The sequence below is a fragment of the Parasteatoda tepidariorum genome, chromosome 8 (genome assembly GCF_043381705.1).
Source record: "Parasteatoda tepidariorum isolate YZ-2023 chromosome 8, CAS_Ptep_4.0, whole genome shotgun sequence".
Classification (NCBI taxonomy): domain Eukaryota; kingdom Metazoa; phylum Arthropoda; class Arachnida; order Araneae; family Theridiidae; genus Parasteatoda; species Parasteatoda tepidariorum.
The window spans coordinates 44,052,042-44,069,631 of record NC_092211.1 but is presented as its reverse complement, the minus strand read 5'-3'; the positions used below and the strand labels follow the sequence as shown (position 1 = coordinate 44,069,631).

The following is a 17,590-nucleotide window of genomic DNA, read 5'->3' as shown; positions in this document are numbered from 1 at the left end:
ACAGCTTCCCGTTGCTCTAAAAAGGTTATGAACTCATTGAAATTTCTTTCTTTTTTTTTTAACAATTCAAAGTTTTTACGAGATTCTTTATCGAGTTTTTTAACATTATAGTTTGTAAAAATATATCAAATAGAGGATCTTGATTTTATTTCAACACCTTTAGAGCTCTTAAATCTTTATTTAAACACAATCAATCACGGCACGAATTTCTACAGCATTTTCTTTTTCTATTTTCTTAAAATTCAGAATGGATTGAATGTGTATATTTACGACTAATCTTTTATTGTCATATCTTGAAATTAATGCTTCATATAAAGAAGTAAATGTATCAAAGGTAGAAGCAAATTCTTTCACTTCATTAGCAAGACAAGAATTTAAATAATATAGTTTCTGTGTTTCACTGAGTTGACTGCTTGAAGAAATTAAATCATCAAATTGATTTTTAAAACTAGAAAAATGTTCATATTTTCCAGTAAATATTGGAAGATTAACAGGAGGTATTTTTAATACAGTTTCTAAGTTATCATTTAGTTTATGATTATTCTCTGTCTTGTTATTAGAATCAGAGTTCGGTAGTTTATTAGAATTTATTAATTTTAAAATTCCTACCTCTAAATTATCTAAACGTTCATCACACTGATTCAAATCATTATCGATGGATGTCCAAGTTGAAGTATTCTTGTCGTAATGCCTCACTTTTATTTTTTAAGACTTCTACACTTCTAAGTTTGACATTTAACTCCGTGATATCACGCAGGTCATCAATTTGTTGTAAAAAGTTTTCTAGGCGGGTAATTTTGCCTTTAAATGAAGTTCGTGATCTATTTATGATGTCGATAGGCTTAGCCATTGTACTGATTCAAAGTCCGAAGCTCGAAGGAGCCAGATGAAGAGAAAATTATAAGGACGGACCACTCTTTTAAAAAAGAGATGATTTATTTTTATTTATTTAAATTATCGCTAAATGCGATTTCAGAAGTTATATTTTTTAATAGACGGAGCTACATGTGAGCCGTCTGTCATTATGGAAGTTACGAATTCTTCTGCCGGTTGGGGAGCTGACGCGCATGCGCGCCAATAAAACTTTTATTTTCTACGGAATTTTAATGTTGTAAAAGAGAAATAAATTACGAATAAATTTTATACATTTTTCCTCGATTTTTTTTTTATGTATATAACTTCTTTCTGAGCATATATATTTTTTCTACGTAAATCGTTTTATAAAATTAGTTTATTTACATCAGATTTAAATCAATATCCTGAAATAAATAGTAACAGCCGATTTTCCAATTTTAAATTACACTATGATTAAAATTTGAGAATAGCAATAAACTAGAAATAATTACAAAATTTTACCACAAAACTTTTTTTTCACGTTTTCAAAGAGGGTCGCACACTGAAATAGGGCCTCATTCTTTTAATATGACCTTTTAATTGTTCCTAAAAGAAGTCAAATCTATAATTCAGGATTAAAACTTTTAAAAAAAATTGGAGTTAATGGAATATTTAGATAGTAATAACCCTAATTCGCACCTTGGAACCTACATTTGTATGGCACAACTATATTTTACAAGTAACATTTTGTGAAGAGCAGCCATACAGTTCAAAAGCTTCGAATTTCTATAAACATCATTTGAATATTTTGTATTTTAATTAAAATATTAACGTTATAGAGAGGATATTTCAAAAATTCATTTTATACATTTCAAAATAAAAAATTTAGCTTCGTTCAATTATAAATATTTTTTTCGATAACTATTCTATAAAATGGTACAATTGTATGTATTTGTTTCTAATTTTGAGGTTATTCACATATATTCATATTTGCTGTATCTCTAAGCACATTAGAAATAGTCTGTGCTATCTGCTGAACGAAAAAAAAAAACATAACAGGCATAAATAAATTGTTTCAATCTTTTTAGTGCGTTACTTTGAACACTCCAATCCGAAAATATCACGGGAACGAGAAATAGCGGACGAAACTTTGACGATAGAGAGAAGGAAGAGTTTAACCCCTGATTAATATTATTTTCACAAAATATATTTTATACATATATTTTTAAATATTTATGAAATGTATTTTATTTTATACCAGTATATAAATTTTGTACCAAAATACAAGAGTTGTTTTATAAAATAATGGAAGAAAAATTCTGCAGCATTTTCTTCATTAGTAGAAAGGTGAATAAAAATATAATAATATTGTCTTGAAAATGTGTCACCTTGTTGATTCATTTTTTTTTTCTTCAAAAATATAAATAAATAAAAAGAGAATATTTATTTGAAAAGTCAGTATGAGGTCTTAAAAGTGAGCAAATTTTTCTGTACGATTTTTTTATTTAAGTTTTTTATAATAGTACCAAAAGTAATTCATGAAAAAAAACTAAAATTTTTATAACATTCGTGTCTTATGTGCTCCAAATCTTAGTTTTAAAAAAATTCATTCTGATTCTTTTTCTTATCATATTCTGATTCTTTCATTCACTGTTGCTTAACAAGACATTCCATACTTCTGCAGTTTTTAAATTTTCAATCAGAAACATTGTAGAAGTTTTGCAGGTCTTGATTTAAGTACTTACGCATCAAATTTTATTAAGATTAAAATTGCGATGTAAGAAACAATGATAGGTCTGTAGTCTAAAAAAAACTCCACCCACCAGTCAGGAGCTATAGAAATGAAAAAAAAGCAACAAAAAAAACACACACACATTTTAGAAAGCAGAGCATTTGACATCTTCCTTGTGACCCCTTTCAAAATTTGTCCAATGTATTTACTCCATACCTCTACCTGAAATAGTTCAATCCCGTAACCATAGTCACTGACAGTGCCCTAGGTAATGGGAGAGTGAGTTTTTTAGATTGGGAGACAATACTTAATGTGAAATGTTTACCATGTCTTTTAGAAGTTTTGGTAAATACGACTGAAAATGATTACCAAACATTATTAATGTTTCTGGAATAATTTAAAATACAAGAGAAATATTTTCATAAATTTTTGGGTGTAAGTTATTTATTTAAAAAAAAAAAAGGATACATTTCTAAAAGTTCGGCTTGAATTTTAAGCAAAATACTAGAAAAAAATCCAAAATACAACAAAATTATAAGTAGTATCTCATGACTTACTATATCCATTGTTTCAAACTATAGCATATTTATAAAGAAATGCATTAATAAAACTATAAAATGACTAAAAACAACTTTATTTTATCACAAAATTAATTACAGCAACGTATATTACAATTTATTACAACTATGTATCAAAGGGAATTACAGTATATTTCGAATACCTTTACATAATATGGTGGATTTTTATCAAAATACTGATTAATTTCCTAAATGAATTGTTCTGTAAGTTTCTTATCACAGAAATTTAATTTCAATAATAATTATTTAAACTTAAATTTCCTGCATTTGAGAAGCAGTATTCAATGTGACATTAAAATGGTTTAGAATTTAATTTGAGTGTTCAATCTCCCACAAGAACAGCATTTTTATCAAATGTCATAAAGTCAGAAAAATACTAAAGCAAATACATAAGTAATCAAAGTTTAAAAGGTATTGTTCTGCTATCCTGAGAACTTCTTTTAACTGAAAGTCAAAAGTTGTCCGCTGTTATGGAAAAGTAAAGTCCATACCTATAATTTAATAATGTTTTAAAAAACGTGTATTTTTCACCAATGTAAAATGGCTAGCCCCATACCTCTATTCCAAGTGACTTATCTTTAACCATAGTAAATGCTAGTACGTGAGTTAGGCGTCTGGAAGAGTTTTTGTAGCAACAAGACAATGCAAAGAGTGTTTAAATCATTCTTTGAATGGTTTCATAAAATAAAGGTAAAAGAAATTTTAAACAAAATATCTCTACCATTTAAAGTAATGCATTAATTATAATATACCCATTAGACATTAATTTTTTAACTACTGAAAACTGTCAAAAATAATTTTTCTTTTCTTTTTTGGTATTGCTAGAAGCACCTTGCTAAAAAAAAAACGATGCCATTTTCCTTTTCACCTCTAAAATGTTAAAGCCACTCATTAGGAAGAAAAAACGATTTTACTCTCTAGTTCCAATTTGTATACTTTTAATATCATTTTCATGTCTTTCCATCTCCATTTTGCCTAATTTGAAGCAAAAGTTGGTGACCACTGTTCCGATATGCCATGACAAGCTTTGGCTGTGTTAAATTAATTTTAGTACAATGTTCGCTCAACTGTAATTATTTAGACACAAGGGGGCGTTAGAAGCTATCTCTCTCACTGCCTCTGGGCGAATATAAAATTCTAAATGAAACTAGAAACTCAAATGAACCTTGTATTAATTTTCTACTTTAAATTAAAAATTAGGGGGAAAAAACTGCATAGATGTTAAAAATAATTTGATCAAGCATGTAATAATATTTTTAAAAAAATCTAAATTCATAGGCATAATAATTTAAATTTTTTAATTAATTACACTTAATGTTCTATAATATATTATCTACAATGTTAATATAGGATGACTCACTCAATGTTGACTAATTTCAATTCTTAAACTTTATATAAAAAATACATAAATAATTATCTATATTGCACAACTAAATGAACATTCGAATGACATGATTCTAAATTGCTAAAAAAGTTTATCTAATAGACATCGATTTCATAAATAGAAAATACTGAAGGTTGTAGTCACATGAATTCTCTAACCTGTAAGCTCACGATAAAAACCATATGTACAAAATAAGTTTCATTCAAATAGTATATATAGTTTAGATATGTTCATTCATGTATTTTTTTCTCCATAAACAGTCTAATGAAGTAGAAATACATAGCATCGTTATAATTACAAATTGGCACCTCATAATCACGAGCTTTGAAAACTCGGTGACTTAAAATACTATACATTACTAACATGTTTACGAGAATTCATAATTTAATGACTGATATTTAAAATTAGTTCGTTTAATGTATTTGCCACGATCATATAAGCTAATAGATGGCGCCACTATTTCATACTCACTCTCTTTCAAGTATCAACAAATGAGGCATCAACTCTTATTGTTCGAACAACTATCTAATGTCGTGGCCCATACTTGTTCATATGGTAACATTTTGCCTTTTACTTTGGTTACTTGCACTTCAAAAAGATATGTCATTCCAGGATGTAACCCCTTTATTTTTTGCATAATGAGATTATTAAAACGTCGTTTGCTAAATCTGTGATAGCGACGGCAGAGAACAGTTTTTCTGAAGGTGCTGCCCTCTAGCTGAGGTTCACAGAAATTTTGTGGTTCTGCAAGTGTACGTTCCATGAGTTCATCATATGCAGCTTGTCTATAAATGCAGTATTTAACTCGCTCATCTGGAGATGTTTTCCAACCGATTGTGATTGAATTACACGTTGTTAAGGTTTCAAACACGCGAACACTTTTATCTTGGGGTAGAACGGGGAAAGGAAATGCATGCTTTTTGCCACTGATCCATAAACGAACTTTTCGGGAGTGCATCGTCGTGGATCGAATGGAAAGACTGATTGATGTCGATGAATTCATTAGTGCTGCCATCTGGCGTGGTATTTCTAAAGTTTTCACATCCATCACTGTAGTTGAAAGGATTTCTTGTTTTGGAGTTCCACTTTTTGAGATGTGTATATTCACAGGTCCAGGGCCCGTACAAGACTGCACGAACAGCAATACAGAACCTGTAGTATAAAGAAATAGAATTAAAATTATTGTTCAAATGTGCGAAATCATAATTTTATTTTAATTATCTCTAAATTTAGTTAAGAGAATTTCCTCGGTTTTCAAGACCGAATTCAACTATCAAAGGAGTGGAGACAGAGAAAATTTTTAAGCAAGTCTTTAATTTATATATATATATTTTAACTGATGATGGATATGCAGTATTCTTCGAAATATTTAAAGTACATTGCCGTCTCCCAATTAGAGCCATTCGATAAATTGAGGGCTCGATTGACTTTTTTTGCTTTTTTGCTAATATTATACCTATACAATTCTGAAAGATGAGTAATACAATTTTAAAAGGTAGTTTCATATTAAGCCTCTGCTGTTTTTCAATTTAATTTCAGATAAATAATCTTATTTTATGAAACAAATATGAAGTGAATTTTTCAGCATTTTTACTTTCAAGATTAAAATAAAGAACGCAAAGTGCACACAGCCTACTGCAAGTCAGGGAGATCATTTATTATGAAGGCCAACCGCTGTGATTACAGAGTGGGGATTGCAATGTGGCCAGCATTGCTGCATTGACCACCTTTACTTTCCTAGCAAGTAAAATATGCCAGTTTGACAAAAACAATGACAAATTAGGCAAATATTCAGAAATATATTCAATTGCAGCAAACACTATACTATATACGTTAACTTATCTGCATTAAGTTAACGTATTTACTTTAAATAACGACGTTTTTTGACAGCGATATTAAATCATTTTTAAAAATGATTTAATAGCGCATTCAGTTTTATCAAACGTATTGCAAACCTGCGGTGAAGTATTTCTTTTTGACAATACTTAACCATAATGACACTTACCAGCATTTCTGCTCATCTGGTATCTCGTATTAACAGTATATCCATTTGATTCATCCAAAGTGAAGGTTTCTAAAGAATCATCCTTCATCTTTCTCATTTCTGGGCCAGAGCTTCGAATAGTAGCACTTACACCCACATAAGCAGACGAAGCGTTCGTCACTGTATCTAAAACGAAGACGTCAAAATAGTACGTTTTTCCCTTCTGCAATCCCTTGTAGAGATGCCATGTTTTACGTCCTATGCAAGACAAGTTGGCTCCATGTCGAATTAAATGGGTATCTGCATCATCATGATGAATCTGGTAAGGAGAGTATGCGGAGTTTATTGCATGCAATGAGTTAGTCCCGTAGAGATCAACTTCCGCAGAGCAAAGAGAGTTGTAGTTTTCTCTGTAAAAGAAGAAGGCATATGAGATGTTTTTATAATTATTAATACAGGGTTATTCATAATTCCCTCCGCCTGTAAACGCCATTTTTCTTTACTACAACTGGCTTCAGTGGTACATGTTACTGCCATCTACCGGCAACTGCTTAAATTAAAACTTGAATACTTTCGGAATAATTTCATATGTTCTTTCTTGCCACATTCGTCTTTGTTTTCTTACTATAACGCTTCGAAACCCCGGAGGGAATTATGAATAACATTGCATATCTATTTCAGAATATAGTTTAGCGATAGGCTCGAGTTCCCAATTTATGTTTTATGAAATATTTACCCCGACCTGCCCCAATTTAGGGCATACGGGTAAATGTTTATTAAAATCAAGAAAATCAGAAAAGTACATAAAATACAAAAAGTAACATTACAGAGTAACATTATGTAAACATTACAGAGTCTGATGGCAACAGCAGTAAAATAATTAAAATGCTCCGAGAGTCCCGCCTTATAGTGCCGAAGCTGACGGGGCTTCCCTTATAATGAGCCAAAGACACAAATGAAAAATTTTACAACACATCGCAGTGATGTATTCAAGAACAGTAAAACATGAAGTGAACCATTAAAAAAAAACGTGTACCTGAAGTGAACATAAGAAAACATTAAAAGGTCACAGGTAAACGGAGGTCCTAAGTTAATATAGGTCAAAGAACCAATACAGTCGATGACAAATTGACAACAGGTAAGACAGAAGAACAAGGCGTAATGAGCCAAGAAAATCTCAAATGTAAAACAAAAGGAGGTGAAGATGTAAAGTGGTAAAACAAACAATTATCAAATACAATTAAAAGGAGACGCTAAAATTTGCAAAGCAAGGAAAGGCAATGTAAATAAGCCAATTAAAAAGCACAATGTAGTGAATAAATAGATTAAAACAGAATTAAAAAGCGAATGAGATAGATAAAACAACAAAACGTTGTCAAAATAACGGGAAGCGAACAGGCGGGCAGCCCAACAACCGGGATTGAGTTTAGTTCGTGTAGAGCGGATCCAAAATGTCATCAGGGGCGAGTGCGTCCTCCACTCGCCCCTTATGACATTTTGGATCCGCTTAATGGATCCAATTTATGTTTTATTTACAACCTTTTTAAATCTTCCATATGTTAATACATATAGTTTGTCTAAAGTAAGAACTCCCCAAACCATTCGTCTGGACCAGTGGCGGTGACTATGGTAACGAGGTATAACTACTTCAAGTAGGGGTGTGGGGTCTTTGTTTAGGACAGGTTTTGGATCAGGTCGGAAAGAGAAAGGGAATCTTTTTCTTCAGTCTACTGTGTTAGCCCTAGAGAGAAGAGAAAAGTTACCCTCCCTGAAATGAGCAATTCTTGTTTCCGTATCAGCAGACCTTGGGGCGGGGGGAGTTCTAACGGTAGACTAACCATACATCATACACGACATATATCAGTGAGATAGTCTCGTTCCAGACAGACTCCATTCAGTATGGTACTAGTACGGTAGTGACAGCAAATGCGATCCTTATATATATGCCAGTTTTTCGTGAGACTTTTTAAAAGGCCCGATCTTTTTATTTTCTTGCCTTCTTACTTCTTTGTCATTATACCTCGAGATTTTGTAGATCTGCATCGTGAAAGGATCACTAGCACTGTCAATATCGTTGAATGTAAGTACCATGTTATATGGAATCTGGCATCAAATTTGGCTATTGTACTGATGTATTCAAGAGTGCAAGCAAAAAAGATCTGGAAGGATTGTAAATAAAATTTTAGTTTTTTATGCATTTAGTGCAAGGCATATTTTTGCTGCTTTCATTTAAGTTCCTTTTACTCTAAAATCTGGAGGGATTTACGTATACCCTTGTACTAGTGTATCGACTGGAATATCTTCTGCTCTAGGTATAGGTCGGAAAATCGAAATCATCGGATAACTGGAAGTGATTTATTGGATATATTTTTTTAAGTTTACAAACTTATACAATTATTATTAAGAGAAAATATTAAAAGTAAATTGCTACTATTATAGATAGAATTAGTAAAACGACCTTGCCATTGCGTATTCTGCAAACGAGTGCAATAATATAAAGGTTATAAAATTAGATAGGTAAATAATAGAATATTATAGGTATTACAGGCAAAAAAGGAATAATTTAATAGATAAAAAAACAAAGGTTATACTAAAGGTTATGAATTAGGATAAGCATTTTTTTTCCCGACTTTTTATTGCAAAATAGAACTTTAGAACAAAATATGAACTTCAGAGTTAAACGGTAATTTTGTAAAACTACTTTGTAAGTTACCAATCGTATCGAAATTCTTTTATTGTAATCAAATCTAAATTCACATTCAAACTCTTTTCGAATCATAAATCACAATTTACGGCCTCCATACGAATCACCTACAGCTATTCGCATTTACGCGATTCCCGACGCGATTAATTTTCAAAAGACTGCGATTGAAGAATTGCGATTGATATCCAAGTGACTAACGAATCAGACATAGCAATTCGTATTGACGTGCTTTATAAATCGCAATTTGTTCTAAAGCGATTTATAAAGGCCACTAAGTGATTTAAGAATCACAAAAGATTACTATTATTGCCGATTACCAATCATTCCGATATAGGTTATTTTTGAATAATGCCGCAAGCAATTCTTTCAGATAGATTTGGTTGCAAATCGAAAGAAGATAACGGAATAGTTCGGTTATGTAGAATTACGATATAGGCTAGTTAAGTTAAGTCTCACACTTTCTCCTAAAACCGAAAAGCAGGTTAGATAAGCGATTACATCGGATAGTTGAAAAGTTCTATTGCCTATTGCAGTCATAACAATATTTCATGCATGATTCTGAAGCAAAATCCTTTAAAGTAAAAAATATAATTTACATAAGTCTCATACCAAGCAGTCTTATAGTTCTTTTGATTTATAACTTTTAACTTAAGACTGAATAAATATCAGTTAACTTGAAGAAATACGTTACCTGTTGTTCGACGCAACGCAATATTCCAATGGTCTATTCGACAAGCTGGCCTTCCAAGAAATCAGAACTCGATTTCGTTTGATTTTAACAATTTGAACACCAGGTTCTGGAGGAAGGGGTGGATGATGTGGCATGTGGCTGATGGCACGAGTTGTCACCAATATCTTCGCACTGGATTCGCTGTCCGATTTAAGATCCAAATTGTACAATCCGGGAGGGGCTCTTGGATTGGTGTAAGATCGGCGTTCGTTTCCAATGTAAGTAGCTGAAGGAGATGCAGATGGTGGTCTGAGCACGTGATTTGACCAAGAAGCTGTAAAAAGAGAGCATATTTAAGATTCTAAGAGTAAATAATCTCTAAAAGTTTGAAAAATACAAATTAATTCAATAATATTCGAGAAAATGTCATTAAAAGAAAAAGTTGGAATACATACAAATTAGAAAAATAAAGGATATTTTAAAATGATTATGGATTGAACAAGTTATCTTTACTACTTTCTTTAAACAGCGTTTCTTACATTCTTGGAATTGATAACTCTTTTAAATTTCTTCCAGCTTACTTTAAAAATTAATGTTTAGGATGTTTTTAATGCCATTAATGCTGTTTTAAGAAATTTTTGGTTGACTATAACTAATTTTACATACTGTACAAATCTTCTCTCACACCAATTAGTACTTTCTTCAAACAACGTTTTTCACGCTCTTGGATTTAATAACTAGCAAAGAAAATTGAATGGCTAGGACACCTTGAGAGAATGGAGGAAAACAGAGGAACTAAGAAGATATTCAAGGGGCAGTGCCAGGGCCAAAGGAAAAGAGGAAGGCAGGTCAAAAGATGGTTTGACGAGGTGGAAAAAGGCCTTTAAGACTCTATAAGTCCGAAACTGGAAACAAAGAGCTAGAGACAGGCGACTTTGGAGGAAAATTGTTAGTGAGGCCATGGTCCAACATGGACTGTAATACCAGGGAGTTAGTTAGTTAGGATTCAATAACTTCTTTAAATCCCTTCTGGTTTGCTTTAAAATTTAATAGCATTGCAGTTAAGGCTGCATATAGGATGCTTTGATTGGATTGGATTTCATATAGCACCTAGATTGTGTATTAATGTTTACAAATATGAGGAAGGATGTTATTTTAAGAGAAAAACACAGACCTAAACACCAGACCAAAAAACAAAAAAAAGCTGCATACTATCTTTTTACATCGAATGCTAGACCCTGAGACCACTAATAATTAATTTTCTGGTGATCCTAGTCCAATTTTAGAGGTCCCGGACCAATGGACCACCATTATTTTCGAGCACTGAATACATTTAACTGAATTTTATGAAAATATTTATTAGAAGCTAATAATAACAATACAAAAAAATGAACTAGAACAAATACAATCAATTAGGGAATTGACAATAACAAAACAAGTTTGGAATCTTTGACGCTTCTTTTATAATGATACTCAACTGTAGCCCTACCTTAAATATCTCATATATAAGTCAAATCAATGAAGAAAAAAAAGAAAGAAGAAAAAAAAAAGAAAAGAGAGAGAGAGAGAGAAAGAAACAGTTCAATAAGGTGCCATAAAAAATTCCTTTCTACAACTTCCTCATTATTCAGAATTTTTTCCGAGTGGCATTGACCTTGCAATAATCAAATGCAAGAATAAGAATTTAAGCATTAAATACTAGACTTGAAATATGGCATCATAAATTCACCCCAATAAGACTTAGAGAAGTTTGTAACATAAAGTTAAAAAAAAAATGGGATTGTGAAATTTGATTACCTTAAAAAAACTGGTCCAATCGCATAAATATATTGAAGTGACAGATCAACCCGAACGAAATTGAAATAAATCTGACAATAAAACGAACGCTTTGGATTAAAAGGAGTGTCTTCTAAGAATAAAATACGATAGTACACTTAAGCTTTATATAGATGCAGTGAATGAATAATTTTATCTAGATTAAAGGTTTCCGAGAAATTTTTGATCGCTGGTTTTATAACGAAGTAAATAAATTCTTTTAACGCTCCTTTGAAATAAAAACTATTTAAACTCCTTTTCAATTTCCGAAAAGATGTACTTCGAAACTATGTACTTTCGTACTTCGATGTACTTCGAGATGTACTTTCGATCTTTCGAAAGGTGTACAAAGAAAAATCAGTGCAAGGTTTAACCTTAATATCGGTACTTCTAACCGTATTATTCAGTTAAATGGTCGAACCAGGGACTCCTAGGATCAGAGAATGCTCTTCATAGAAAAGGGTTTTAGCTAAAGGCGAACCAGGGTTGGCAAGATTTTGCCGCAGGTGGAAAAAACCATGGTAAATACCGGTAAAAACCGTCCTGGCAAAAACCTATATTTTCCAAGATGAGAGGACAAAAACACATTTTTGATACAAAATTATTCCTAAAATTCAAATATATACTATAAATATAAATAATTACAAGAAAATTAACAAAATTATTATTCCATAATTAAATGATAATGTAATAATATATCATTTTAGTAGTTTAAAACATTATTGATTGGAAAATTTGTGATTATTCTTTTTTTTCCAGTGAAATGAACTTATTTTAAATTAATATAACTATAATTTAAAGCATAAAATATCTATCAATATGTGTAGTTAACTGTTGTACAAATAATAATTTTTTATAATAAATAATAATATTATACAAATAATAATATTTATTTATTTGTAAAAAAACATTTATTTTAGGATTCTAAAATGAAAAGAGATCACAAACTTTCAATCTTTTAAAAATTATTACCATTATATTAATTATTAATATGTTGAAAATAATTTTTTCATGTAATGTATCAAAATTATTATTCCTTATGATTGATTTAAATTTGTTTCAAGTATTTTGTAATAATATTTAATCAGCAATTTAGACAATTTGGTTTTTGCCGGTTTTTACCAGTTTTTGCCGGTTTTTACCAGGTTTTTGCCACTGTCCTGGCAAGAACTCCAACCCTGAGGCGAACCATGTTACGGCACTTCAAACCATATTGTAACACAAATCAGTTGCGAACTTAATAAAGTATTAAAATGTTCTGCTTTAGTTTAGTTTAAACCATAATATCGGCATCATTTTATGCAAAGTGGCGGCAACTTTAAAAAGCATTAACCTCTAGCTATTTAGAGGACGTCATATCATGGGAGAACTCCATTACTAGTCAAAACTCCATTACTAGTAAAACTCCATTACTAGTAAAACTCCATTACTAGTAAAACTCCATTACTAGTTTAAAAATCAAACCTAGAGTCAGCCACGAAGTTTAAACTGCTGAAAAAATGCTTCAAGATATCAAAATGTAAACAAATTATTGGAGAACTTCCCCCAATGTGCAATCCTAAGTTATCTTCTCATACTTTATTTTCATTTTAATATTTTAAAATTTTCTTTTCAGTTTTGAAACTTCATAGCTTACTCTAGATTTGTCTGAACTAACTTTTTCTATACTCTATTTTTTAGTTATGGAGGCGAAAGAGAATTTACGACAAAAAATTACTCCCGTGGTATGGCGTCCTATATTAGTAAAAAAGGGCTAATCAGTAGTAATATAGTTCATCATATACGGAAGTATAGCTTAGCCTTACTAAAGTTGCAGCAAATTTTCACGACAATATATCAGTTTTATGGTATTACACTACATCGTGAAATAAATTGCGGCCACTTTGCAAGATAACATGGTTTGAAGTACTGATACAATTGTACAACTTGGCATGTACTGAATATCTTAGTAAGGTTATAGATGATTTGTACGATAATATGAATCAAGGCGCTGATAATAGGATTATATCTTTAACCGATTTTCTGAAAATGTTTTATTAAAGAAAGTAATGTGTAATTTATTCTAAACAACCACATCTTTAAATAATTATGATATAGAAAACTCTAAGCAATCATAATTAGAGTTAGCAATCGTAATAAGAAGATGCAAGCAAGATTTTAAAGAATTTAAGAACATTTGAAAAGGATGCAGAATTCTATATTTAACACAAAAAGGAAGTAATAGCAAAAGTTGTTTTTTATGCTGGAAAAAAAAGTTGAAGTTGATAATTATGTAATAAAATATTTGTATCTGAGCAGCAGCAAGTAGAGGTCTATTCAAATTTCTCCTCAACAGTAGCGGACAACGTATGAGATGCATAAAAGTGCAAAATTCATAATACAATTTGCAAACAATGAAATATATAAATGTAAATAAAAAAAATGCAATACTTAACAGAAAAATTTAAGGAATAAGAAAATTGATAATTTAAAAAATCAAAAAATTTGAAGGTTGAAAATATTTGCGGTGTGAAAAAGAATGATTTAAAGAGCCTCCTTATACGAAAGCAATTTATGTTTCAAATTCATCACTTTTCGGTTCTTCTTTGTGATTTTAAGAAAGAATCCCCATAAATCTTTTGAAGGGACATTTACAGAAAGGGATTAGCAAACGCCTCCCTCAGAGTTATGGTATTTATAGATATTTTTCTTCCTAAAAATTCCCTTTCCCCCTCTTTACTTGGGGCACCAATAAGGGTCAAGCACTTACACATGCGGATTGTTCTCTAACAACAAATGTATTTTTATTTTGAAAATTTAGAAAAATAACTCGATTACTAGATGAAAGTCTAGAGTTTCTAGAGACAGTTTTCTTGAGCATTTGTTAAGAAGGCAAACATTTAAATTTCTATAAAAATATCAATGATTTTTAGTTGTTTTTCTAAAATATTTTTTTAGAGTTTGAATGCGAAGAACAACCACTTACTGACGATTAAATTCCAGAAGGAAAAAAAATAAACCTTGAATTAATTGCTTCAGGACTATAAGACCTGTTGTGAGAATCCTGAAACAAATATTCAAGGAAAAAAATAGAACTAACGTGCTAATTGAAACAAATTTACACACATAAATCAGCCATCTAGTAATTTTGAATAATTCTGTTGATAGTAACTCTGAGCCTATAGTAATTCTGCTACAGATAACAGCGAACAAGACAGAATACGTATAAAGAGTTAGGAATAATTCGTATTATAATATTTAGCGGTAACAGTGTTTCATAAGAATTTAAAAATGAGCTGTGTGTTATGTCTGGCTAAATCTTCCATATCTAACAGTTAGGTTAATGTATAATGTGCTTTTAATTTTTTATTTCAAAAATTAAAACTTTTAATTTAGGAGTTTCTTATAATTTCGTTTTCTAGAAAATAAAATTAAGCCGCTTTCTAAAGCTTTAATACGAAAACATTTTCGTTTCAAAAAAAGAAGAAGGAAAAAACTATCTTTGCACAAACTAAGACCTTGAACCATAAAACTTTACATTTCAAGAAAGTAAGTTAATCTTTTCGGATTTATTACTAAAAAAGTACATCAACTTGTTGGTCTAAAAGGGATTCCTTCGATACATTATAACGAAAACAGTTCTGAAACTTGGATCTAAAAAGACAATCTGCGAGAAGTCGCTGTAATTTTACACTTCCTAAATTTCAAACACAATTTTATTTCTATAATTTATATTTCAACTAAAATTTTTCAGATGACTAGAAAAATATGTTGGTTAGAAATCGAAGCAAAATTCTTTAAACATAAAAACTTAGACAATTCCTAAAACTTTGATCTAAAAAGACCAGCAGAGAGAAGTCAAATCAGTTTTTCACTTCCAAAGTTCCAGACTAAATCTAATTTTCATAATCTACATTTCAGAGAACGAACTGAAATTCTTCATATTACTAGAAAAAAATAACTTTTTAATTTATTCAGTTATTATTTTTTCTCTCTGCTTGAATCAGATATGAGTTGTAGAACTTTCCAAACTAATGAATCAAGCTCAAAGTAATCGCTTTCGGTGACTGAGAAACATTAATTAGCATTCCATTCTGACTCACGCTGTCTTTACATTGGGACATCAAGACACTTCAAAATCGTCAAAGCAAGAGGGATTTGCCCCCTATTTCAAGGCTCCAAAAGTGCCGCGTGCCACCTGGGGTATTAGGCAAACTCAAGAAACCCCAGCAATACAGACAGAGAATCTAAAATTAGCCTTTATAATCATTTGTCCCAGCTCCTATTCTCTGCTTGCATAAGGTGTAAAACGAGATGTTTTATGAAGAAACTCAGGCGAAGTCAATACTACCAGAGACTAAGCGTGCCATCTAGAAAAAAACGTGGATTTGAACGGGAAAAAAACAAAACGAGGAAGGAGTCAAACTTTTTTTTTATTAGTTTCACCAACTTCAAGCCTCACATTTTACGGTTGGCAGAAAAACGACAACGATTTTTATTACTTTTCTATTCTGTTTTTTTCACCTCGTGCCATTCGGTTTTTTTAAATTATTCTGTCTGGAGTTGTGTTTAAGTCAAAATGGATGGACCATATTTTTAAACGTTTAGTGCTTGCTGCGCGTTTTTAATTCTAAGTCCTTCCAACAAAGTTCAGTCACCCTGTTTTGGCAACACCTAGTTCATTTTCACCAACGTGTGTCAAGGAATATATTTTGTAAAGAAAAAGGCTATTAATTCGAGTGAAATAGAGATAAATTTTAAAGTTCTAGCATTAAATAAACAAGATTAGTGATTATTTTTTTCTTTTGGAAAAACGAATTTTAACTATTTTGGTTGACTGTTTCCACAATATTTTATTTTATTATTAAAATACAGCATAAAGTACAGCAATCATCTCTCCTACAAATATTTCTTGATTTTTGCTCAAAATTGGAAGAAAAAAAATATAAATGCAAATTGGAGGTAGAAATTAAGGGCAAAAAATAATGTTACATGAATCATTAAGTATAGAGTTGGGGATTAAGAAAAAGACATTAAATGCAGTCTCATTGTCCAATGAATCTTGAGGGTAATTCTATAGTCGCCTTTGATCTCCTTTTGGCTTCCGGCAATAAAACAGGTTTTATAGTTTTTAATATCGCCATCCTTGTGAATGATTCGTCAGGTATTGATTAAGTCTTTATTTCTTCCTTGCTTAGATATTAACGTGCGACGCCTAATGAGCATATTCTTTTAATTTCATACTTGACAGACTCTAAAATAAATATTTAGGACGTCTAAAAATAAGTATTTAGACGCATTAAACAAAAACCGAACTCTAAATTCTTGAACAAATGAAAAAATGAACTTGAAAAACACATTTTTCTAAAGTATCAAGAACGCACAGAATTTAAGAAGGGTAGGAAATTTATTCCATTTATAACAATTGACTAGAAAACATATGAACTCATCATAAGATACTATTAAATTTAAAATCGAAAAGATTACCTGAATGGTATGGGTCAACTATTGAATTTTGATGCACGTTGTGTGATATTCTCCATTCCAAAGTTGCATGAGAAGAGCAGGGAGTAACTGTGACAGATATAGGTCGATACGTTCCTTCCAAAAGGAAATATAATCTGAAATTATAAAGAAAAAATATCCAAATAAAAAAAAATTCTTATTGGCTCGCAGGGAACTATTACATTCTTTGCCACTGAAGATGCTGGAAATGCTGCTCATTTAACGTTATCTGGTGCGCACCTGTTACCCTGATCGAGTCTGAGTCACGGAGGCTAGCGACATTACCCATACCACACTGCCACTGATCAAATACCCGTTCATAGAGTGGGCCACATTCGCACATCAGAGAGGCACTCATGCCCCGAGAGGGATTTGAACCCGCAACCATTGGCTGTGCGGTCAGGC

General features: G+C 31.2%; 1 protein-coding gene across 1 annotated transcript in view; it reads right to left on the bottom strand.

Moving 5' to 3' along the window:
- Positions 1-3,184: 3,184 nt before the first annotated feature.
- The window catches only part of LOC107451942 (neuron derived neurotrophic factor nord), a 73,253-nt gene continuing 58,847 nt past the window's right edge, over positions 3,185-17,590 (bottom strand). The window contains exons 3-6 of the mRNA XM_016068187.4: positions 17,168-17,301; positions 9,908-10,220; positions 6,534-6,922; positions 3,185-5,680 (exon numbers count right to left, since the gene is read on the bottom strand). Coding sequence (XP_015923673.1) covers positions 5,028-5,680; positions 6,534-6,922; positions 9,908-10,220; positions 17,168-17,301 — 1,489 coding nt within the window. The 3' untranslated portion in view covers positions 3,185-5,027. The remainder of the gene's footprint in view (positions 5,681-6,533; positions 6,923-9,907; positions 10,221-17,167; positions 17,302-17,590) is intronic.